Source organism: Hyperoodon ampullatus, assembly GCF_949752795.1.
Source record: "Hyperoodon ampullatus genome assembly, chromosome: 1".
In the NCBI taxonomy this organism is placed as follows: domain Eukaryota; kingdom Metazoa; phylum Chordata; class Mammalia; order Artiodactyla; family Ziphiidae; genus Hyperoodon; species Hyperoodon ampullatus.
In genome coordinates, this window is record NC_136914.1 from 201,544,820 (window position 1) to 201,569,321 (window position 24,502).

General features: G+C 57.1%; 2 protein-coding genes across 4 annotated transcripts; one reads left to right on the plus strand and one right to left on the minus strand.

The window, feature by feature from the left end:
* Nucleotides 1-280: 280 nt before the first annotated feature.
* Nucleotides 281-4,944, plus strand: LZTS2 (leucine zipper tumor suppressor 2; the record flags this gene model as incomplete). Of its 2 annotated transcripts, XM_079705174.1 has the most annotated exons (4): nt 281-718; nt 1,343-2,005; nt 2,537-2,788; nt 3,597-4,944. In XM_079705174.1, 4 exons carry the CDS (start codon nt 311-313, stop codon nt 4,278-4,280), a joined length of 2,007 nt encoding a protein of 668 aa, XP_079561300.1. In that variant the 3' UTR covers nt 4,281-4,944. The 2 variants fall into 2 exon arrangements, with proteins under 2 accessions (XP_079561300.1, XP_079561301.1); XM_079705175.1 differs by lacking the exon at nt 1,343-2,005 and having other exon boundaries at nt 311-718.
* Nucleotides 4,945-5,746: 802 nt separating this feature from the next.
* PDZD7 (PDZ domain containing 7) lies at nt 5,747-23,112 on the minus strand (the record flags this gene model as incomplete). Of its 2 annotated transcripts, XM_079705213.1 has the most annotated exons (17): nt 5,747-5,962; nt 6,384-6,484; nt 6,800-7,387; nt 8,263-8,334; nt 8,486-8,577; nt 8,703-8,794; nt 11,800-11,975; nt 12,585-12,635; nt 12,947-13,039; nt 14,212-14,409; nt 14,918-15,325; nt 15,713-15,773; nt 16,979-17,126; nt 17,363-17,539; nt 18,057-18,231; nt 18,535-18,675; nt 22,830-23,112. In XM_079705213.1, 17 exons carry the CDS (start codon nt 23,050-23,052, stop codon nt 5,747-5,749), a joined length of 3,012 nt encoding a protein of 1,003 aa, XP_079561339.1. The 2 variants fall into 2 exon arrangements, with proteins under 2 accessions (XP_079561339.1, XP_079561338.1); XM_079705212.1 differs by lacking the exon at nt 12,947-13,039 and having other exon boundaries at nt 22,830-23,052.
* Between the last annotated feature and the right edge of the window lie 1,390 nt (nt 23,113-24,502).

Here is a 24,502-nt window from a genome sequence, read left to right on the forward strand (position 1 = left end):
TCTGTGGGGCCCCATTCCTTCATCATCCCTGCTTGGTAGATTCAGTCCTCAGCCCTGTTCAGACCAGAATTGGGCAGTGGCCTGGGGCCCAGGGATAATTGAGGTTCTTGCCAAGACTCGGAGGGGATGCCTTGGGGGGAGGGTATCAGTGCTTGTTACTGATGTCAGGGGGCTGTTTGACCTGGGACAAAGGACCAGGAGGAACTCGAGACCTTATATAGGGAGGGAGCTCAAGATGGAGAGACTGACACCACTGCCCTGCTCACAGGTTTCCCTGGAGGCCCTTGGCCAGGCCTGAGCCTCTGCTGCCATGGCCATTGTGCAGACGCTGCCAGTGCCACTGGAGCCCGCTCCTGAGGCCGCCACTGCCCCACAAGCTCCAGCCATGGGCAGCGTGAGCAGCCTCATCTCAGGCCGGCCCTGCCCTGGGGGGCCGGCTCCTCCCCGCCATCACGGTCCCCCTGGGCCCACCTTCTTCCGCCAGCAGGATGGGCTGCTGCAGGGTGGCTATGAGGCACAGGAGCCGCTGTGCCCAGCTGTGCCCCCCAGGAAGGCTGTCCCTGGCACCAACTTTACCTACGTCAATGAAGACTTCCGGACAGAGTCAACCCCCAGCCCAAGCAGTGACATCGAAGATGCCCGAGAACAGCGGGCACGCAATGCCCATCTCCGCGGTCCCCCACCAAAGCTCATCCCTGTCTCTGGAAAGCTGGAGAAGGTGAGGACCAGCCCTTCCTTTGGGGCCTGGGTGGAATCAGGGGTCCCCTGGAGAAGCTGAAATTAGGAGACCTATTTAGAGGAAGGAGTGTGGGCTCCAGATCTGGGTTCTCATCCCAACTCTGCCTCATTCTGGTTGTATGACCTCAGAGAAGTCATTTAACCTTTCTGAGTCTCAGTTCCTATATCTGTAAAATGGAGGTAATAGGTCAACTCTTACAGGATTGTTGGGAGAATTACATTTAATAATGTGTGTAAAGTGTTTAGCCTAGTGCCTGGCACATAATATGTACTCGATAAATGTTAGCTGCTTAGAAATACTGTTTTATACTTAAAACAATGTATTTGAATTTGAGCAAGGCCCGTAACTCTGCTGAGCCTCCATTTCCTCATCTGTGTATGAGATAGTGATAATATTTTGCTAGTATGGCTGTTGTAATGATCTGAGAGGAACGTTTTAAATTGCTTGACATAAAGCTGACACTCAGGAGGCCCTCAGCCAGTGGTAGCAATTGTTATTAATATATGGGGATTGGGGACCCCGGATGGGAGGGCCGGAAGTATGATAAGGGCTTTGAAAGATTGGGCGGCCTCATCCCCATTGTCAAGTGGCACCTCATTTCAGAACATGGAGAAAATTGTGATCCGCCCAACAGCCTTCAAGCCAGTGCTGCCCAAACCTCGAGGGGCACCATCCCTACCTAGCTTCCTGGGTCCTCGGGCCGCCGGACTGTCAGGGAGCCAAGGCAGCCTAACGCAGCTGTTTGGGGGCCCTGCCTCCTCCTCCTCCTCCTCCTCCTCCTCGGCTGCCGACAAACCCCTGACACTGAGTGGCTGGGCCAGCAGCTGTCCATCGGGGACTCTATCTGACTCCGGCCGAAACTCACTGTCCAGCTTGCCCACTTACAGCACCGGGGGTGCAGAGCCAGCCACCAACTCCCCAGGCGGGCACCTGCCTTCCCACGGCCCTGGGCGGGGGGCACTGCCTGGGCCAGCCCGAGGGGCCCCCACTGGGCCCTCCCACTCAGACAGCGGCCGATCTTCCTCCAGCAAGAGCACAGGCTCCCTGGGGGGCCGCATGGCCGGGGGGCTCTTGGGCAGCGGTCCCCGGGCCTCCCCTGACAGCAGCTCTTGTGGGGAACGCTCCCCGCCACCGCCTCCACCCCCTCCACCCCCTTCGGACGAGGCCCTGCTGCATTGTGTCCTGGAAGGAAAGCTCCGAGACCGGGAGGCAGAGCTGCAGCAGCTGCGGGACAGTCTGGACGAGAGCGAGGTGACCATGTGCCGGGTGTGGTCAGTGGCAGTGACAGGGGTGGCGTGGCAGGACATCCACAGGTGCTGGGAATACAAGAAGCATTTCTGTCTGTGCTGAGGGGCAGGTGTCGGGCTGTTGCAATGTGACCCCATCCCCACCCCAGCTGTCTGGCTTACACTGTGGAGTGGTTGACACAGCACCACCATTTATTGGCCTTCAGACTTGAGCAAGTTACTTAGTTGTACTGAGCCTCAGTTTCCTCATCTATAAATGGGGATATTCCTGGCCTCAGGGGTATCATGAAGATTAAGTAGGGTGAAGGGTGTAAAGTGCTTAGACTAATGCCTGGCACCTGGGAAGTGCTTGCTGTTATTGTTGTTGTGTTGCTTTTCATAAAAGTAGCTGCTACTGTTGGTATTGTAATTATTGTAATTATTGAATGGAATTTACCTTCCCTGAGCCCAGGACAGGGGCCAGGGCAGTTGGTGACTGGGGAGCTGGGGGTGGCCAGGGCTTGAGGTTTGGGGGAGCCACCAGGACCCAGGCCTGCCCTCTCGCCCATAGGTGTACGAGGAACGGCAGCGGCACTGGCAGCGCGAGGCCCTGCGAGAGGACGGCGCGGCCCAGGCACAGCGGGTGCAGCGGGCCCAGCAGCTGCTGCAGCTTCAGGTGTTCCAGCTGCAGCAGGAGAAGCGGCAGCTGCAGGATGACTTTGCACAGCTGCTGCAGGAACGTGAGCAGCTGGAGCGGCGCTGCGCCACCTTCGAGCGGGAGCAGCGGGAGCTCGGGCCACGGCTGGAGGAGACCAAGTGGGAGGTGGGCCAGACCAGGATGGGCAGGGAGCAGGGCCTTTGGCAGGGGGGTGGGGAGTGGGTAAGCCTTGAAAGGAGGGGCCCAGCCACACCCCCTCACTTGCCACCCCCAGAGGGCCTCCCCTTCCTCACCTTTGTGAGATGAGGCTCCCCCTTTGACCTCCCTTTCTGGGTGCGGGTCTTCTTGGGCCTCCACATTTGGTCTTCTCATTGGTCTGGTCTAAGTGCTCATGTAGCCAGTAACGTTCCCATCCACTGCCTTCCCGCCATAATAAGAATGAGAATGTAGTGCTTGCTGCTCTAGGCACTATTCTAAGCATGTAAGGTAGAGTGTATCCTCTAATCCTCGTAACAACCCTGTGAAGTGGGTGCTGTTAATATCCTCATTTTATAGGTGAGGAAAGTGAGACCCAGAAAGGCTAGAGCCAGAGGTCACACCTAGTCAGTGGCTGAGCTGAGATCTGAACCCAGGCAGTCTGGCTCCAGTGTCTCTGCTTTTCACCAGGATACTGTAGTGCCTCTCAACTGGAAATGTGGGCACTGCCCTCAGTTGCTTCCACTCCTACCAAACCTGCCACCACCCAGTCCCCAGGGCGCTACTGCTTCATGATGGTTTAAAGACCCCAGCTTTGAAAGCAAAAGATCTGGGTCTGTATTCCACCGTAGCCAATTAATAGCCGTCTCATTATACCCATCTGTAAAATGGGTATAATGATCAAACCACCTCTCCCCAAATGCCCAGCATGATGTCAGGGCCTGACACCCTGGGAGAACACTTCTCATCATCCTTTCTGACTATCTTCCACCCCCAGGTGTGCCAGAAGTCAGGCGAGATCTCCCTCCTGAAGCAGCAACTGAAGGAATCTCAGGCAGAGCTGGTGCAGAAGGGCAGCGAGCTGGTGGCCCTGCGAGTGGCACTGCGGGAGGCCCGGGCGGCGCTGCGGGTCAGTGAGGGCCGGGCGCGGGGCCTCCAGGAGGCGGCCCGAACACGGGAGCTGGAGCTGGAGGCCTGTTCCCAGGAGCTGCAGCGGCACCGCCAGGAGGCTGAGCGGCTGCGGGAGAAAGCTGGGCAGTTGGACACCGAGGCAGCTGGACTCCGGGAAGCCCCTGTGCCTCCTGCCACTGCTGACCCATTCCTCCTGGCAGAGAGTGATGAGGCCAAGGCACAGCGGGCAGCAGCCGGGGTTGGGGGCAGCCTGCGGGCCCAGGTGGAGCGGCTCCGGGCGGAGCTACAGCGGGAGCGGCGGCGAGGTGAGGAGCAGCGGGACAGCTTCGAGGAGGAGCGGCTGGCCTGGCAGGCGGAGAAGGAGCAGGTGATCCGCTACCAGAAGCAGCTGCAGCACAACTACATCCAGATGTACCGACGCAACCGGCAGCTGGAGCAGGAGCTGCAGCAGCTCAGCCTGGAGCTGGAGGCCCGGGAACTCGCGGACCTGGGCCTGGCGGAGCCAGCTCCCTGCATCTGCCTGGAGGAGATCACTGCCACCGAAATCTAGGGCCTTGGCATCCAGCTCTGCGGGGAGGTCTACTGAATGCAGATGGTAGCCTCAGATCCACTGAGGGCCCCGAAGTCTCAGGGTCCCAGGGCCACTTGTCCCCTGTGATCCAGGCCTCTGGGCCTCTGTCAAGGACTCGGGGCTGCCCTATGACTTGGATGAGCAAGATCAGACTCCTTGAAGGTCCCTGTGTTCACTGTCACCCAGAGGCTCCTACTCACTCAACCTATTTCACTCACCAACTACTGCCATTGCCACTCTGCCAACCCCGTTCACCCCCAGCACTCCAGCCCACCCAGCCAGGGGGCTGGGAAGAGGAAGGGGCTCCCTCATCTCCACATTCTCCCCATCACACAGCCAGAGCGAGCCAGACAGCGCCAGCTGCTCCAGATGTGCCTGCCCCCACCCTGCCTATGTTGGGGGACAGGGCTGGGAGTGGGGTCTGATCCCCAGATTCCAGCTCTGCAGCCTCTCTCCTGGGGTAAGGGGGCTATAGTCAGACCAAAGGAAGAACTCAGAAATGTCTTGTTTATTTGTATTTGTGACCAAGTGGCCCCTCCCCCACACCCAGGTTTATGGCCTTGTTTTCACTTGTATATTTTTCACATTGTAAATTTCTTGTAAAAACCCAAAGAAAAAAATTAAAAAAATTTTTTTGTTTTTAGAAAAAGATGAGTGTGCTGGATAAAGATTACGGGAACTGGTTTGACCCCACGCCCCCTTTATTTGCTGGCTATTCCCCTACCCCTCATGGAGGTCTTCGGGGGAGAAAGGTGATGGGGGAGGGACAAATCCAGCAGAAAATCTGAGTTCCTAGTGGACCACAACATGACATGGGCTCTTGGGGTTTGAGAAACTAGAAAAGACCCATCCTGTCCCTTGCACAGAACACTGCGTGGGGCTGGGGGCTGGATACAGTGACCCCTTGAGGGCCCTGAGAGTGCCTGTCCCTCACTGGGGGAATCATGAGAAAGTGCACACCAATCCTAAGCTCCAGACCTTGGGTTTCCCAACCCCCTTCCTGTCTTGGGAGGTTGGAGATAGTGAGCTGGTGACAGAGCTGCCCAGTAGCACCTTGTCCTTGACACCAAGTTTATCTGGAATGAGCAGAGCCTTAGTGACAACTGGGGAGGGAGAATGTGGGGGGAGAGGATCTGAGCCACCAGTGTGGAGCTTTGGGAGTAGGCAAGGCAAGCAGGAGTGGGAGGTTCTTGAGGCCTGAAGTGGTTAGTAGGTGAGGTCCAGGGGATGGCAGGAGGATTCTCGGGGGTCAGTGGGAAGAGTTACAGGGTAGCTGGGGAGAGTCTGGGATTAGTATCAGGAGGCTGGAAGACTGGAGAGGGCACTGGGCTGGGGGTCAGCTGGAGAAGCCTGGCATCAGCGGGAGGGGTCTGGGTATGGGTGGGAAGGGCATTAATGGGAGGTTCTGGGAGCCAGTGGGAGGTAGCTGGAGTACCATCAAGGGGTCAGCGGGCAGGGGAATGGTCACCAGGAAGCCGCTGTTCAGTGAGGGCTGATGAGTCAGAGGGTAAGGGCAGTGGGTCGGGCCTGGGGACCCTGACCACAAGCTCCATGGGCTCCCGAGCCTTGTTTCGATACGCCCGGCGGATGGTGTCTACTGCCCGCTGGTGGGTCACCTGCTCCAGGCTCTCTCCATCCACGGCCACAAGCTCAAAGCCAGCCTGGGATGGGGGTGGGAGAATCACAGACCTCCCTTCTCAGGTCAACTCCACACCACCACCCAACCTCTCACCTCCACCAGCTAGGACACTCCTCCCCATCTGGGCTCTGGGCGGAGGCGATGGACAATGGGACTTTTGTGTCCAGAGCCGGTTGGGGGCAGGGTGGGGTGCAGACAATTGCCTTTTGTCCCTTGGGGCTAGTGGTGTAACAGGATGGGCCACCCTCAGGCGCAGGCTGGCATGAGGGGACAGATTTTTCCCTAGGTCTGCTCATCCTTCAGGCCTAACACCGCTGCTCCCAAGCCTCCTCCCATGACCTGCTCTAAACATGTCTGGCTGGAAGATGAGCATGTACCAGCCCCGCCCCCTGCCAGAATTCAGCTCTGGGCCTAGGGGGTGGGCCTGGGTGCCCTTCACCCACCTGAAGGGCCCCACTGAGGAAGGCGGCGCCCCCAGGGAAGATCTTTTCTATCTTCACCATGGGCTGCACCTTGGACTCAATGCCCCCAGAAATGCTGATGCCTAGTGAGAGGGAGGAACACTGGGTTACCGTGCAGCCACACCCCTAAAGCCCAGAGCTCCCAGGAGAACCCAGGACCCATCCCCAAATAGAGAGCCCCCAACTTCTCCCAAACCCCCAGATTCTATTACTACTCAATCCTCAACTCATTCTAGACCCCAAACCTCCCAAATATGGACCCTCCCAACTATATCCTAATACCCCGATTCTTTCCCTAGTCCCAGGTCCCCTAATTATACCCCAAAACCAAGCCCACCAACCTCACTCACACCCAAAAGCCCCCACCCCCAAGCAGGCGCAGTCCCGCCTGGACTCACCCAAGGACTGCTTCATCTTGGATAGCGTGACGGTCCTCAGCTCCCCACTGGGGACCTTCGTGGCTGCCTCTTCGGCTGTCCCACCAGTTCCGTTCTCAGAGGGCCCTTGACTGGCCCCTGCCTTGGCCACCTGCCCATCCGTAGGTCGTGGCAGAGGAGGCCTGGCCTTCCGAGGCTTGTGGTAGCGCCCGCTGGCTGTGCTGGGAGTGGGGATAGGTGCCGGGGATGGGGAACGCCTGCGCCCGGGGGACTTGCCTCTGCCCCGGCTGCGGCTGTGGCTCTGGCCTGGGCCCTGGCTCCGGCTCTGCCGAGGGCCCTCTAGGGTCAAGGGTTCTGTCAGCAGCCAGTTAGGCCTCGGGGGCCGGGGAGCCACGGGGGGTGGCTGGGGAGGGGGTGTGCAGGCGCCTCTGCGTGAGATGAAGGCATCTACTGGCACATCCTGGAGAGGGGGGATCCCTTTATGAGGGTGGCAGGAGGCAGAGGCACCCAGGGAGACCTGGAGGCCCCCCAGACGCTCCCTCAGCTCCCCATCATCTTCCTCCTCTGAGAAGCCGTTCACAGGAAGTAGGTAGAAGCCTCCACGACTGTCTGGGGAAGAGGGCCAAGGTCAGGCCGCCTTCTCCTCAACAGCCCAGACCACCTTGCCAAGCCCCAGTCCTTGCCTTTGTTGGTGTAGGGAGACCCAGGCCTGGGTTTGCTCAGGCCCTTTGGCAGCGTGCCCAGGTTCTATTGCAATAGTATTTTAAAACTTTCTATTGTAATAGTTACAGTTTTATTTAAGTAACTATTACAATAGAAAGTAAAAATAAGACTCCCACACCAAGCTGGTAATTTCGCAGAGGTTATTGCATAGAATGAGATGATTTAAAAAGTGGGTGGGTTTAAAACCAATTATTAAGGGGCTTCCCTGGTAGCGCAGTGGTTAAGAATCTGCCTGCCAATGCAGGGGACACAGGTTCAAGCCCTGGTCCGGGAAGATCCCACATGCCTTGGAGCAACTAAGCCCGTGAGCCACAACCACTGAGCCCGTGAGCCACAACCACTGAGCCCGCGAGCCACAACTACTGAGCTCCGCGAGCCACCAACTACTGAAGCCCGCGCGCCTAGAGCCGTGCTCCACAACAAGAGAAGCCACGACGATGAGAAGCTCGCACGCTGCAATGAAGAGCAGCCCCCGCTCGCCACAACTAAAGAAAGCCCGCGTGCAGCAACGAAGACCCAACACAGCCAAAAATAAAATTAATTAATTAAAAAATTTTTTAATATTATTAAGTAAATAATAGTACGGATGGTGAGTGGACATGATGAAAATGGTTCTGGCAGACAAGGGATTTCCTTCAGGGAAACACACGTACCTCTGAAGCCGCGACAGCCCACATGGGGACAAGGATGAAAGGTTCACTCTCCCTTCCCCAGCCTCCCTAGGGTGTGCCCCCTCCCTGGGCTCTGGGACTCTGACTGACCAGGCACAGGAGTGATGAGGTGACGCTTGGGCGGTGTGTCCTGCCGGGCTGGTCGCAAGGCAGGAGGCCAAACTGTTTGGAGAGGAGAGCAAGTCAGGAACAAGGCTCCCTGATGGGCCCAGCTGAATGGGCCCAGGCAATCTCTGCCCCTCTCCACTGGGAGGCCACGCCCCCAGCCCCACCTGCGGCTCGGGATCCACAGTCCTGCCCCCTGGCTGCTGACCTGCCTGGCTCTTGAGGGCCTCAAAAGCCTCCAGCTCCACAGGCATCACCATGCTGTCGAAGCGACCCAGGTCTGTGGGGGCCACCACACCCCTGGGGGAGGGCAAGAGACGAGGGGTGGTCAGGGCTCAGTTCTGGAGGTGCCTGGAGGGACTTCAGCCCTGGAGAGGTTAGGGGAGGTATCGGGGATCCCCTTCCTGCCCCCAAGCCCTCCCCACCTGATGTCCCTCAGCAGCAGCAGCTTCGCAGGCCTATCCAGAATGGCCAGCAGGGGCCTCACCAGGTCCTCCACGCCGCCCTCATGCACGTACTGCAGAGAGAGGCACCACAGGTCAGATAGCAGAGGGAACATCCAGAGCCCAGTGAGGGGGCATGCCTGGGCATGGAGGGACCCCACGTTTAGGAGAGGTTCTCCCCACCCCCAGGCTGTCTTATCTTGGTGACTGGGAGGAAGCCTGCAATAATAATGACAGAGCTGTAACAGCAATAACAATAACAGCTTTGGGCCTTTTTCTAGGCCTCGTACACATGGTCTCTCATTTAGCAACCACTCTGAGAGAGACGTCAATTATTCCCGTTTCACAGATGAGGGAACTGAGGCTCAGAGAGAAGGACTTTGCCCCAGGCCACACAGATGAGGAACCAAGCTAAGAGCTCTGGCTCCTGCCTGCTGTGGTACCGGAAAAGGATATGCAGGGCGTGGACTCTCCTCCCCACCCCACCTCCCAGGCTGAAGGAAGGAATTTGAGCCAAAGTCTAGTCTGTGCGCCTGGCTGTCCCAGCTTGTGTCTGCACAGACGTACAAATTAGGCTTTGTTCAAGGCTGGAATGGGGACTCTGGGGAAGGGGTGGCCCTACAGAAAGCCTCTCCAGTCAGTACCCAGGGTGGTGGAGGCCTTTCTGCCTGGCACTGCCCGGATGCCACCAGCCACACCCCACCGACCCAGACAAACTGGCAAACTGTATACTGGGAGCCAGCCGACTTGGACAGCACACTGCCCCCTAGTGCCATGAGGGACACACATACTGATTCCGGGACACACACAGAGCATCCTGGGCGTGCACAGACACGGGGAAACAGCACACCCTGGTGGCCAGAGTGAGACAGTCATAAATATCTGGAAATTCAGCTCTGTGTGGCCCTAAACCACACACAAAATTACAGGGACCCACACTTACAAATATGGACAACACACCCCCTTTTGTCTGGAGAGAGATACATGTAATTGCACAGAGCCAGTCACATATGTGCACACACTTCAAGTCCACAAACCTGTGTTCAGCATCCACTAAGTGCCAGGTCCTGTACTGGGCAGTGGGGACACAACAACAGAGAGCCACATGCTCCAGTAAACTACAGACTACTGGTGATGGGGCAGAGGCAGTCTCAGAGGAGGGTGGGAAGATCAAAGGAGGCTGCATGGAGGAGATGGCCTTTACACTGACTCTTAAGGATAAATGCAGGGAAACAGCGTGATAGCTGGCAGGAAAGGGTAGTGTGGAATGGAACATGGGGTACATGGAGGGCCTCCATATAGGCTGTACAGTTTGTGACTACAGTGTGAGTAGTGCCCCTAGAGTTGTGCAATTCGTAGGCTGTATAAACCAGTGTTGTATGTTATACCAAGGAAAGAGGATGTGATGTGGTGACCATGGGAAAGCAGAGGTTAGTGAATTGGGGAATCAAATCAGAGAGGGCCTTGAATGTGAGGACAAGGAACTTGTACTCTATTCTGCCAAAGATATGAGGCTGCAAGGGGGCTTGGGGAGTGTAAAGTGATCAGAGAGGTGGTTTATAATACCTGGTCTGGCGGCTGTGGGGAGATGGCTCAGAGGGGGAGAGAGAAGGGAGGCTTGGGGTTCGGGAACCACACATCCAAGTCACCAGGGGAGCTTTACTAATCATTCCAGCCAGGACTCCACCCCGAGGGTCTGATCTCTTGGTGTGTGGGGGGCTTGGGTCAGGCTTGGGTGGTAGGCATTGCTCCCTAGGTGCTCTGGGGCACAGAGAGAGGCCCTCCTGGCCTGGGCAGGGTGGGAGGAGCAGAGGGGTGGGGGAACAGGAGCCTACCAAAGAAACTGATGCAGAGCGCTACCTAGTGGCCAGAGCCTAGAGTTGCAGGCTCACAAAGGCTTGGTACACACAGCCCTACTTGGCGCTCAGAGCTGAGCGTGACACTCAACTGAGTTTAGCCCAGAGGACTTTAGCTGCCCCCCAGATGCACCCCCATATGTAGCTCTGCTGTAAACCAAGCACTGGCAAAAGGATGCATTAATTAGTGTGCCTCAGTCTCCAGGTGACATACACACAGATACAACCGTACAGTTAAGTCAACACAAACTCAGGTACCCCAGAGATTAACAAATGCACGTCACACAGACATAACACAGCCCCACCCTGACCAAGGTGAGGGAGTCGGGGGAACCACAAACAATTTCCTGAAACTCCTCAGCTTGCCCTGGTATAGAGGATCACGTGTGCACTGATGCAGATCCAGCACAAGGAACCCATCACAGGAAACCTGCAGGTTCTTGAGACAGAGGGATAGGAGAGAGCCTTCCAATCCTCCTGGAGGGCGTGGCCTGTGCCTCCTGCAGCCTCCCCAACACCCAGGCTACAAAGACTCCCTGAGATCTACCCTCTACCCCACCGTGGGGCCCTCTGCTTCTGTCTGAAGTTGAACGAAACAGAGAACAAGAGTGCAGGTGTTGGGAGAGGCTTGGGGTATGTTGGGAGGACAAAAGATTACTGACTTGGGTAACAGGGGAGGGGGCTTGGCATGAGGCCAGGCCTGTTGGCTGACCCAGGAGTGGAAGGAGGCATGAGGGGTGGGGAAGCCTGGGTTTAGAAGAGAACAGAGAACAGAGCAGGTGACTGCAGGGACTCAGGTCCCGAACTCATCACCTGTCTGGTCTGGCTCCTTCTCCCCTCAGCTTAAATATCACCTCCTCAGGGAGGCCCTCCCAGACCACGCCATCTAGTTTGTGCCTCTTAGGTTATTTTCTCATGTTCTTTTTCTTCACAGTACTTCACATGATTTGTCACTATGGGTGCTTAGGTTTTAGTTACTGTCTATCTTCCCTTCCTGGCTGTGAGCTCAACGTGTGTGTGTGTGTGTGTGTGTGTGTGTGTGTGTCCATGTGTCCGTGTGTCTGTGTGCACTCATGAGTTACAGGGGTAACTTCTGCTTTTACTTACCACTGGCCTCACAGTGTCCAGCCCAGATACTGGTCAATAGATAGTGGCCTGAATGAATGAAGGGCTGGGAGACTGAGTGACTATGTACTAGGGCTGGGGACAGGCTGGAGGCTCACCCGGGAACAGTGGCGGGTGACAGCCAGCACCTCGTCGTCAGTCAGCAGCCGCCGGGCCAGGTCCTGAATCAGGGGCCTTCGGCTCTCCCAGGCCTGCACCCTCTCATCCACGTTGGGCAGCTGGCTGGAGGGGCTCCTGGACCTGGCAGAGAGCAGAGTCCGGCCCCTCTCCCAGTCTGCAGGGCAGGAGCAAAAGGGTATGATGAAGGAGCCAGGAGCCATCAGAAGAGGAGGCGGGGGGCTCCCCTCAGTGGGGTCAGACCCCAGAACAGACTGGCTAAGGGGCCCATGTACCCCCGACGGAATCCCAGCCTAGCCCAGATGCTCCCCACCATGGTCTCCCACATAATCTTCTCATCATTGGAGCTCCAATCCAGGCCCTTCAGCCCCCAACACAGACCCCTATCCCAGGCTGTTCCTTAGTGGAGTCCTAGCCCAGTGCCCCCTGGGCCCCCTGAACATGCGCTGTCATACTCATCTGTCCTCACTGGAGTTCTAGCAAGGTTACCTCCCTCATCTCTCCAAAAATCTGTCTTTGGGGAGACCCAACTCAAGCTCCCATTCCTCAAAAATTCACCCCAATATCTGTCTGCAACCCTATCTTTCTTAGAAAGTATAGTCCAATTCTTTTAGCTGCCCCCCAATGTGCACCTTCCTATCTGTCTGATCCCCCATGCTTGACCCCAACTGAGTTTAGCCCAAAGCCCCTAAGCTACTACCCCCAATATGCACCCCATCTGCAGCTCTACTGTAAACCAGGCTTGGTAGAGGGATGCATGCATTACCACGTCTCAGCCTCCAGGTGACAAACTTCTGCACGGATCCCACTCCCCCTGCTATGAAGAAGAAAGAGGCTCAGTTGCAGCCCTGGTCCCCAATCTGAAAATGGGGTTTGGGGGCTCAGGACTGGCTGGATCACTGGCTGGAATGGAGCGTTCAAGGCTGGAAGGTGGTAGGACCGGGAAGCAAGAGGCCAGGCTATTGAGGAGGGTCTTGAAGGCCATGCTCAGGCCAGAGATTCATTCACAGGCAACGGGGAGTCAGTGAAGGCTTTGGATCAAGAGAGGGTCCAGTCTGCACCCTGCTCGCGGAGGTTCATTTGGAAGCAAATGAATGGAGGGAAGAACCCCAAGGGCAAATCACCTACCTTCAAGGGACAGAGAGAAAAAGAGGAGCCTTTGAAGGAGAGGAGTGGCCAGAGAAGTAGGAGGAGAACCAGGAGAGAGCAGGGCCCTGGGGGCTTTGGAAAAAGAGATGGGTTTAAGGAGGGGGCTGAGCCTGCCCTGATTTGAAGGGGTTGTCTCTCCCATGAGACTGTCACCTTGAGACCCCAGGGAGGGGCAGGGCCGAGCCCCTCATTCCCTGGTTGTTTTTGCGTACCCAGCATCCACTCTCCCTTCTGGAAACAGCACCCTGATTTTACTTGGGGACCACCCCCCCACCCCATTCTCAGTCCCTGTACTCCAGGGTGGACACATGACCCAGGCTGGCCAATGAAAGCACCCTCTCTCTCTCCCAGATGACAAGTGACGTGTTGGGCACGTGATCCCAGCTGGGCCAATGAGGGCCTTCAGCTGGAACTATTTAAGGAGAAGCTCTTTTCCCTGGGTTGCTAAGCGACAGTGGCCTTCTTACCTCCAAGTGGCAAAGCCGGCAAGATAATGAAGCCAACCCAGGGGAAAGAGGAACCAAAAGATGAAGGGGGCAGATGTCTGAGGAGATTGTTTAAACGTTTAGACCCAGCTTGCGCCAGTAGCTGAGCCAAGAAGCGCTTTTTAAAGCTAGCTTGAGTTGAGTTTCTGTTACAGGCAACCCCGATAGTCTCAACTCATCCATTTTTGGTCCAGTCTCTGAATCTCACCAGAGAGATGAGACACCCTCTGTAAGTGTCCTTAGGAAGCCCCTGACATGAGTGAAGCCTGTCTAGGCCTTCCTGCCTGGCCCTTGATCTACAAATGGCCTTCCTCAAGATGGTTCTAGAACTGGGTAAAGCCTGTGGAGCTCTGGCCAGGGGAAGTGAAGCCAAATGCTCTAGGAAAGGAGTGCCCTGCCTCCCCTCAGTGCCAAGAGCACGGGGATCTGATCCAAGGCTTTCTTGTCTATGCTCTGACTCTCATCAGTTTTCCCTTCTGTAAAATGGGAAGATGAGGCAGTATAACAAGGACCATTATATTTTCTGAGCACCTTCTGTGTGTCAGACCATGTGCTAAGTGATTAACATACACTAATTCACTTATTCCTCACTATTCCCAAAGAAATAGGTATTATTACTCTCATTTTACTCATGACGCTCGCAAGGTGAAGTGGTGGCTCACAGCTAGGACGAAGTAGTGTGGGATTTAAGCTCAGACCTGCTGGGTGCCGGAGTGGACTTTTCCTCTGTCCTGCTTGGCTGACCTGCCTAGTACTTACCTTTCTCCAGGTCCGGGTGGGGGCGGGGCTTGGCCATGCTCCCACTGTCCAGCGTCCAGGCCTCTCTGCGCCCGTCCCCTGCCAGCCGCCCCTGCCGCCCTCCCTTGAAGAAGAGGTTCATCAGGGTCTTGGAGCGCTGCAGGGCCCCCTTCTCCCCAGGGGACCCCGACTTCTCCTTCCTCCGCTGTTTCTTCTCCTCTGCAGACACGAGGGAGCACCCGGGGGGCTGGAGGGGTGGGCAGAAGGGAAGGACGAGGGGCAGGGGTGTGGGGAGGGGCAGAGAAAAGGGAGAGTAGGGGGCAGACGGGATCTGCAGCCATGTGGGGAGGTGGGGATGAGCACGGGGCCGGGGTTCCTCTTCCAGCTTTCTACCCCTCCCCCACCCACAGCTACAGCTATGTGAGGAGTGTGTGCGTGTGTCTGTCTGTTTGTCTGGCTGTAGACAGGGCTGGGAACTCCAGGATGAAGGGGCTGGGTTAGGGCTGGTTTGGGGCCCAGGGCTGACGAGCTGGGGCTGGGGCTGAGGGTAGGTTTGGGGCCCAGGACTAGTTTGAAATGGAGCCCAGAGCAGGGTCTGAGTGTATTCTGCAGCTGGCGCTGGGGCAAAGCCTGGCGCAAAGGAAGCTTTGGGGCTCAGGGCAGGGTGAGGGACAGGTTTGGGAGCAGGGGCTTTGGAGACAGCAGCAGCCACCCATCCCCCACATACCCCACAAGGTCAGGTGGCTCTGGGAGCGGGTGATGGGGGGCCGGGGTCGGCTGAGGGCCAGGAGCAGAGCCGTTTTGGGGGACTCAGAGAGCGCGGAGTCAAGGCGGGGGGCAGGCGGGGGGCCGTCGGAGCGGATGGCCGTGTCCCTGAGGCTGACTGTGGGCCGCACGCTACACCAGGTCTCCACGTGGCCCCCCGCGTCTGGCTCCGTCTGCATGGCCGTGTCTGCCCGCCCCCGGCCTGGGCCCCAGCTGCCCGGCTCCTCAGGCCCCAGGCAGACATCCATGCAGTCCGAGGGCAGGGAGCTCCAGCCATCAGCCGAGCTGTAGTGGGCACTGGAGGCGAACGAGGAGGCGCTGGAGCTGCTCTCCGAGGCGGGGGACAGCTGCTGCAGCACCCCGTTGCTCACTGCGGGCAGTGGGGAGGGCAGGGGCGTCTCAGCGATCTGGCCGGGTGGCTTTGGGGCCCTGCCGGGGCTGCAGGCCATCCGTGGGCTTGGCGGCAGCAAGGTTGTAAGCATGGGGTCTAGGGAACCAGCTGCTCAGCTGTCCTGTCACTGACTGGTTGAGAGATCTTAAGCAAGTCACTTCTTCTTCAACCACCCCCTGCAACTCCAGACTCCAGGAGAGCCTGTAAAGGAACCGCAGCTTCTCGGAGGAGAGCCCAGAAATGGCTCTGGGCGTGTGAAAGTCCTGAGGAGATTTTGGTGCCCCTGCCCACTTATTCTTCAGAGATTTCAGCCCCAATTTAGGGCCTCAGCCCCTACCTTCCAACCTTGGAGTCTTGGCTACTTACATCGATCCAGCCAACAGTATTCAGAAACCATCTCCTTGTAGGCAGGGTACCGGCCGGTCTCCTGGGGAGGGCATGGTGGGCACAGGAGGGCAGAGGGGAGTGGTTGAGGAGGGAGGGTAAGAATGGAGGAGCGATGGGACAGGAGTCAACTTTTCAACCTGATTACTCTCCTCCGAGCTCATCATGTTCTAGCCACACCAGCCACTTTGTTTCTGAACGTGCCAAGTTCCTCTATACTTTAGGGCCTTTGCACTTGCTGTCCCTTCTGCCTGGATTCTCTTCCTTCACCTCGTCTTATGGCCAGCTCTTCAGGTGTCACCTCCTCAGAGCTGAAAGGTCCTGACCCCCCCTGGCTAAAAGAGCCTTCCCAAATTACCCCATCCCACCTCTCCGTTAATTTCCCTACAGCAGCTGTCACAGTCCTAGTTTGTCTGTTTCCCTCCAGTAGCAGAGACCTTGTCTATCTTGTTCACTGCTGTGACCCAGTACCTGGCATAGTGGCTGCCATGTCGTAGGTACTCAAAAATATTGAATGAATGAATGAATGGGGGCAGAGTGGGAGAGAGGAGGAGTGTTTGGGGTAATCTGAGAGGAAGGAAATGGAGAAACGGGATGTGGGAGAGGTGGGAAATAGAGGCGGTGGGGGGGGGGGTGGCAGGGGAGGCACTGAATGGTGAGAGGGAAGAAGTCTCACAAGGGAGAGGATGGGGCCAGGGGCCAGGGTTGGGCGCTAGGGGAGAGTGAGACATCACCTCCTCCGGGAGCCAGGGTGAGAAGGACTTGATCCTTAGGCAAGTGTGAGACCCACATGAATAATGAATCCAGGCACATCCCCTGAAATCCAATCTCTGGCTCCAGCCCAGACCTCCCTGCCCTGTGCCTTGAGGATGCCCACTACCCAGGTCCTGCCCAAAGCCACAGTTACCACCCCCTTTCTGGGCAGGACTCCTTTCTGGGTGGAGGCCCCTAGACTTCCACCACTCATACAAAGGGACACTGGCCTACGCATCTGGTGGGGAGCTGGAGAGAAACCAGGCCCTCCTACTGATCAACTGAGTAATTGACTGTGATTCCTGAGTTATGTCACCTCTCTGAGCCTCAGTTTCTTCTTCTGTGAAATAGGTATGAGGACAATGCCTGCCCTACCTCTCGCGAGGCTGTGGAAAGTCATAAGTTGCACAGCGATGGGCAACATTAAGTGCTAGAGTGGTCTGGGAAGTCCTTCCTATAGTCTGGCCTCTCCCTGTCTCCCACAGTCCTGCCCACCTTGATGGTCAACATGATGTGTGTTTGGCCCTTCAGCACCTCCACGGCTTGGCTGTGGCTGATGTCGTCGAACCTGACACCATTGGCTGCCAGGACCTGGTCCCCCACCTTGATGCCGTTCTCCTCGGCCAGTCCACCATGGTCCACTCTGGGGTCAGAAAGGAGGCATTCTGATAGGCCACCTGGCTGCTCTCCCTCACCCTATTCCAGACTCTTCACTTGCATACAGGGATACCCCAGTCAAACCCCTTGACCATCCTCCTGGTGACCCCCGACCCCCTCTCCAGATCCCACCCCTGACCTAGGTCATTGGCCAGGACTCACTTGCTGACCCATCCCCAGGTTCCAGCCCAACCCCGTTCCATACCCTGCCCCAGCCCTCACTTGGACACATAGATGCCCAGGCCAAACTCCTTGCCCCCGCGGATGTTGAAGCCCAGGCAGAAGTCATCCGAGGTTGTGTAGAGATGGACGATGCGCCGTGCGCCGTCCTCTGAGCCACTGTCAGAGGGCGTTGAGCTGCACTTTTCCACCACCAGCCGCCGATTGACCACATCCACCCTGGACAACAGCACGGGGCCCTCAGCCTGGGCCCTCCTCCACCACCGGCCACCCCTCACCTCCCAGCAGCCAAGACAATTGCATAGGAAAGGCAGGGCTGCCTTTGGGGGACTCCCAGACCTGAGATCTTCACTGGGATATAGATTTCATCAAGTCAGGGAAACCACGCAAATCTCTCTTTATTGAGCAGCTCTAACTGCCAGGCCCCATTTCAAATCCTCCCCGGGCCCCGAGGGAGAGGCCGGGTACTGTCCCCAGGCTCACAGCCGCAGCATGGAGGGGCAGGGCCACTGGGGTCTGAGACAGCACAGTGTTGAGAGGAGGGCTTGGGGAAAGAAATGGCCTTTTCTCATTTCAAGTTCAGGCTGTCGGATCCCTGTGTTTCCAGTGCCAGGGGATGGGAAGAAGAGAAGCCGTACTAGCCAGGCCCCCGTCTGAGCCCTGTGCCATTGGCCTCTCCCTCCATGGCTTTGGGTGGTGGTGCTGGGGTGGGTGGGGTGGGACCAGGCCTGCTCACCATGTGGTCTTCTCCTTGGAGAACTTGATGCCTGGTACGCGGCCCATGCGCCTCACCATCATGTGCAGGCGGCTGCTGCCCGTCAGCACCTTCACAGCACTGCCCATCGTGGTGCTCTCCAGGCTCAGCCCATTCACCTCGGTGATCTTGTCACCCACGCACAGACCAGCCCGCTCTGCACCGGGGAGGCATGGCTGGCATGGGCCGCTTGGGAGAAGTCCCCCAGGTTGAGGCTGAGCCTCTCCCATCAGACTAGGCTCCCTGGGGTAAAACCTCTTTGATGAGATTGGGATCCCCAGGTAGGGTCTGAGTATCTGCCATCAGACAGGGACCTACCTGTTCATTAGCCCCTTCCATCTCCCCATTGGATCAGGCCCTCCAAAGCTGAGGGCCCTCTCCTCTTATTCTTGACAACAGCATCTCCGCACCCCACCAAAGTGGGGGTCACGTCCGAAGCCAGGACCTGGGCCCCACTCACCTGCACTGCTCCCCTGCTCCACTTTGCTGACGAAGATGCCCAGGCCGTGCTCAGAGCCGCCCCGCACACTGAACCCCAGCCTCCCAGCTGGACTCTTCTCCACTCGGACTGCATGGATGATGTCACTTTCATCGCTGTTGGCTGTTGGCGTAGGGACACAGGCATGACTCCCCTGCCCATTCTGGGCACAGAGGGCCCCTGGCCTCCCCAGCTTGGGGCCTGCGAAGGCTGGGTTGCTGGGCACCGGCACCCAGGGCCCTAAATGAGGGGGTAGGTAGCTAATTTCTGAGTCCTCTCTGGGTGATTTTGAGACCATGGGCCAGGGAGGGTGTGGGAGCAGACAGGACAGGACTCCATGCTAGAAGACACTGTTCTCCTTTCCTCATAATGCAGGGTCTGTGTGTGTGTGTGTGTGTGTGTGTGTGTGTGTGTGTGTGTGTGTATCTAATCCTTACTAAGCTACCCATGACCACAGGCCTGGGATAGGCCAAATTCTGAAAAATCCTGCCACTCTGAGAGTCAGATGGATGGGAAAGATGTTCACGATTCCATTCTACGAGGCACAGTTGAGGGAGTCTGGGCTATCCAGCTTGCAGTAGACACGAGTATGGTAAGTCTATATTCAAATAGTTGAAGAGCTCTTCTATAAAAGGCATTAGGTGTTTTTGTCTGTGTAATCCATAAGGCAGAACCAAGCCCACGCAGTGGAGTTATATGGAGGAAGATTTAATAAGGGAAAACTTTCTAAAACCTTCAGTTGGCAGACAATGGAATGAATTTTCCGAGGAAAGATAGTGAGTTTCCCATCACTGGAGGCATACAAACTGATACCTAGTAAGTCCCTGTCTGGGATGTTGTGGAAGGATCCCTGAGGCCCCTTGTATCTCATAGACTCTGTGATCCTGGAGGTGAGGGCTCTAGGAGCTAACTGACTACATGAGGAAAGAAACTCAAACCACCATGCCTCAGTATGTGCCCAGAGCACAGGAGTGGTCCTCTCCATCAGTGATGGGCAAAGTCAGAGGAGGGGGTCCTTAGGGACTGGAGCTGTCAGGGAAGTTTTCTTGGAGGATGGGATTTGGATGGGTGGAGGGGAAGGGAAAGGCACTGATGAGGGGATGGAGTGAGCAAAGGCTCAGAGGTGGCCTTTTGGTTAGAGAAAAGTGAGGGGACTGGAGGGGTAAGTTGGGTCCCAGGTGGGAAGGTCAGAGTTCTTCTTGGGGAAGGCTCACTCAGAGGTGTTTGAGAGGAGAAATATCACACACACACACACACACACACACACACACTTCTATTCGATCTAAGAGAAATCAGGTTACTGTACATGAGCAGGGCAGCTCAGGAAGTAATCCCCAAAGGCAGCCTGTAGGTGGGGACAGTGCAGGACAGAGCTGTGGGAGATGCTGGGGCTTCCTAGCTGATTCTATCTGCACAGGTCCCGGGACTTTCTCAGCCCAGATGAGGAGGCTTTTGCTCTCCCGCCCTCCAACCCTCTTTCTCCTCAGTCTCTCCTCGGGGGGCCTCCCTAGGGCCCTGGGCCAGGGGGATGTCAAATCTGGGGTTTTGAGCCTAGGAGCTTGGGGCCTCTGAGGAGGGAAGATCCTCTACCTCCACTGCCCTAGCCTGGGGCCATCAGGCATCCCTCCAGGCACTCGGCAGCCTCCTCACTATCTCCTCCACTCCTGCCTCCTTTAGTCCATTCTCTACACAGTGGCCAGAGTCAACTTTCATACTAGATCATGCCTTTCCCCTGATTACAAACCTCAGTGCCTACCCCTGCTTCTAGAAGGAGCTCCACATTCCTTCCATGCCCAATAACGCCCTCCCTGGGCTTTCCCCTGCCCACCTCTCTACACTCACCTCTGGCCACCCTCCCCAGTCTCATGACCTTTGGCCACAGTGACCGCCTTCCTGTTCCTCTCACTGGCCAGTCCTTTCAGTGTTCCCTCTGCCTGCGATGCTCTTGCCCAGACCTTCATAAAGCCACCTTCTATTTCCACTTCCTCCTGGCTCAAACACCACTTTCAGAGAAGCCTTCCTGGACAACCCTACCTAAGAAAGTCCCTTCCCCCTCCTCCCAGGTAGTGTCTGTCCGAATGGTTCTCAAAGCGAGCTCTCCAGACCAGCAGCATAGCAGCACCTGTAAAGTTATTAAAAATGTGAACTTGGGGGTCTTACCACAGACCCACTGAATCAGATTCTCTGGGTGTAGGGCCCAGTAACCTATCTAACAAGCCCCCCAGACAATTCTGATGTATTCTGAAGTTTGAGAACCACTGCTCTATCATATCATCCAAATTAGTACCTTCAAGATTCTTACCAGCCTTTCTCATCATTTGCTTATTTGTATATTATTTATTCGTGCTCTCTTTTCACTGGGCTGTAAGCTCGATCATGGTAGGGACTTAGTAATTCTTTCCACCAGTGTATCCCCAGTATGGTGCACTGTGCTTGATATTTGCTAAGTCTTTTTTTAATCAATGAAATAATAAGTGGACTAATGAATAAATGAATGAATTAGGAGAGTGAGGAGAAAGGGCTGGTTGGGATTAAAGATAATACCATTTCTCTGGGACCCACTGAGTTTGAGGAGTTGGTGGGAACTCCTGGGTGATATGGGTGGCAGTGTTCCCCTTCCCACTGTGTCTCCTTATCAGTTAACTTTAGGCCTCTGGAAAGTTCTAAATATTGATAATAACATGGGGGAGGGGCTCCAGGCTGTGGTGAGTTGGGAGATGTTTGTGCTCAGGCAGAGGGGATGATTCTGAGCTCACAGGCTCCCAACCCAGACAAGCCAGCTGGTTGGAGCAATGCCCCAGTCCTTCCATTGCTAGGGGATGCTGCTCTCCTGGCTGCACTAGGGCACTGGGGTGAGGCAGAGGGAGAGAGCACTCATGGAACTTCTGGAAGAGGATCTTTAGAGGGACAGTGTGCATAGGCCTCGCATCACAGTTGGGCATGGAGTACGTGGGCGTGTGAGGGGGAGGTATGACGTGGTTCTTCCAATACGATGGGACTTGCAAGGGCCGTGCTACAGTACCTCCTCTCTCCCCCTCTGTGTTTCCTAGCTTATCTGGCGACTTCTGCTCCATGTCCAGAATGACATGCTGCCCTGCTGCTCACCTGAAATTGAGGCCGGGCTTGGTGGACGATGGGGGTGAGCGTGATGGGCCACTGGTGCAGGAAAGCCTGCTCCCTGAGCAACATGCTCCTCCCCTGCCCTGGTGCCCTGGGTAGGGGACAGAGGGGCCCAGCTGAGTCAGCGGGAAGGAGCAGGCTGAAAAGTCCAGTCTGGGATCCAGCCAGGGGAGCCCTGCTGGCTGAGAGAGAAGAGCAGAGCTGGAGATACTTATCTGGTCCCACCCATGGAAAGCCCAGGCCCAGGGGGCCCCACTCCCCTGCTGGTATTCAAGGTCCTGCCTTGGTCGCCGGCTCTTTGTCGCCTCACATCTGTCACTGCAGCCAGGCTGCCTCCTAAGTGCCCACCCAACATATTCCATGCTTTCCATTTCAACCTTGTCTGTGATATCTCCGCCCCACCACCAGCTGCTGTCATTGCTCTGTCTCTAAGCCCTGCTACACTGGAAATTTCTGGAAGGTGAAGATTGAGCCTTATTTCTCTGTAGGTTCCCACAGGACCTAACAAGAGCTGGTATACAATAGGTGTGCAATGAAACATTAAGCAACTACATAAGATTAGGTGTCCCCCTCCCTCAGGGCCCAGACCTGGGGCTCCCTCCCTATCCTCAACCCTCCTTTTCTCCCAACTCTTTGGAACATCTTCCACTTTACCTCTGTCTCTGTCCTCTGCACCTGAAGCCTTTAATTCTGTCTGTCCAGCTGGACATTGACGCCTCACAGCCCAGCACAGAGCTGGGCACACAATGAACTGGTTGATGAAGAATGTCCCTCTCCATCCTGCCCACCCCCCAAAGTCACACATGAATGGGTCTGGAGAAAGGAAGAGTCCATAGGAGTGAGGTGCCAATTTAATACTCTGCCTTCCTTCCTTGGGGGCTGGCATACCACACCCCCCCTTCTCTACCTCCATGCCAGGCCTCCCACCTCTGACCTCTCCACAATCCTGGAACACTAAAGGATCGGCTTAAAGGTGAGAACAGAGTAGATGAGGAAGAGTCTGTGGGTTACCAGAGGCCCTCTCTCCCTGCATCCCTACGATTCCCATTTTTTGAGTTCCCCCACCCACACTGGCTCTGCCCTCTCCTACCTAGTGCCTGCTGTCCCCTACCCCCCCACCTGCAGTTCCCGGCCCGGTGGCTGGGCCCTGCTCCCACCTTCGATGGGGGAGTTGATGAGGATGACACGGCCCATGGGCGATGAGGCTCGGATTCCGCGGAGGGGCCCATTCAGCAGCCGCCGTTGCTTTCTCAGCAGGTATCGGGTTGCAGAGCCTGACTCGCTGCCCAGGTGGCCTCGGGAGGAGAGGGAGCTCAGAGAGCCAGAGCTTAGGTCTGTGAGGCCCACTGGGTCGAAGCCCACTGGGAAGCCATGCGCCATGGTGGCTAGATGGGGGTGGTGCCCTACAGGTCCAGAGAGAACCTGCTAGCCCTTGAGAGGAGGGCCCCACGTGCCCCAGGCTCCATGAGCCTTCTGTGCGGACTGGGATCTCAGGGACCTGGAGTCCCCGACCTCTGCTGCCTCTCAGGAGTGTGTGCTCCAGGCCTGCATAGGGAGAGCAGGGATTGGGGAAGGGGTGTGAATGCTGCCCCCGCTGCCCCCCAGAACTTCCACCCCACCCCTGCTTGGAGCATCCTGCCTCCCATGCCTTAGGCCTCTCACCTCTCCCACCCCCTGACCAGAGAACTGCCCAGTTCAGCCACCATTGTGGACTTCTGGAGCCATTTATACAACAAGGGGGGTGAGAACCTCTCTTTCACCCCAGTTCCTGCTCTCAGCTTAGTCATCTACTCGGGTAGGTCCCCAGTCCTCAGTCGAGGTTGAGAGAGTGGAGATGGGATTATTGCCGGCCCTAGGGCTGCAAGCAGTGTGAGAGAAATTTGGGCCAGGACAGTTCGCTGAACTATCCCTCCTGTGTATGTGGGTAGGGGGCCAGCCCCAGGGGCTCGGGCCTCGAGGGGCTTCAGAACCTGGGACAGCTGCAGCCAAGGACCCCAGAGATCCCCAGACCCCAGGCTGCGGTCCCCTCTGTCCCCCCTTCCCTCCCGTCCAAAGAGGGGCGTGAACCTCTCCCAGCCTTGGGGGAAGGACCTGCTGGCGAGAGCCCCCCAACATCCCGCGCAAAACCTGGGCCAAATCCCTTAGAGCAGTTCCTGGACCCAGAACGCAGCACCCTACCCCCGGCTCGGTCCTCCCGGCCCCCCTCACCTGCTCGCGCGTGCTGCAGCCGCCAGCCTCGCCCGCCCGCGGGCGCGGGCGACAGCAGCAGCAGCAGCAGCAGCAGCAGCAGCAGCAGCAGCAGCAGCAGCGGCAGCGGCAGGGGGATCCCCGCCCAAGCCCCGCCGAGGCTGAAGGAATAGGGCTGCCCAGCGCAGCCCCGGGCTCCCATTGGCTGGGAGGGCCGCCAATCACTCCCTCCAGCCACCTCCCTTGGGTGCCCCGGTCGGCCGTTTGTAATCTGGGCTGGGGCCTCTGGGTTCTACCCGCTCCAGTTCGAGTTCTGGTGCCCCACCCCTCACCGCGAACTTAGGCCTTGGGTCTCAGCTCGCCCGGCTCCCGCTACCGGTTCAGCGCAGGGGAGCCCAGAACCACGTCTTCTCCAGGCCAAACCAGCTACCAGGGCTCATGGAATTGCCACCCCTCCGCGGTCACCCCTGAGGCCTCAGCGAGGGAATGCCACCTGGGCAGAGCGGGGCGTGAGCCTGCGGTGGGCAGGAGCGCGGGCTGGCACCTGGGTGTGCAGCACGCATGCTCTGTATGGTGACTGGGTGAGTTGGGAGTGTGTTGTGTGTGTGTGTGTGTGTGTCTCTGTGTGTGTGTGTGTGTTTGA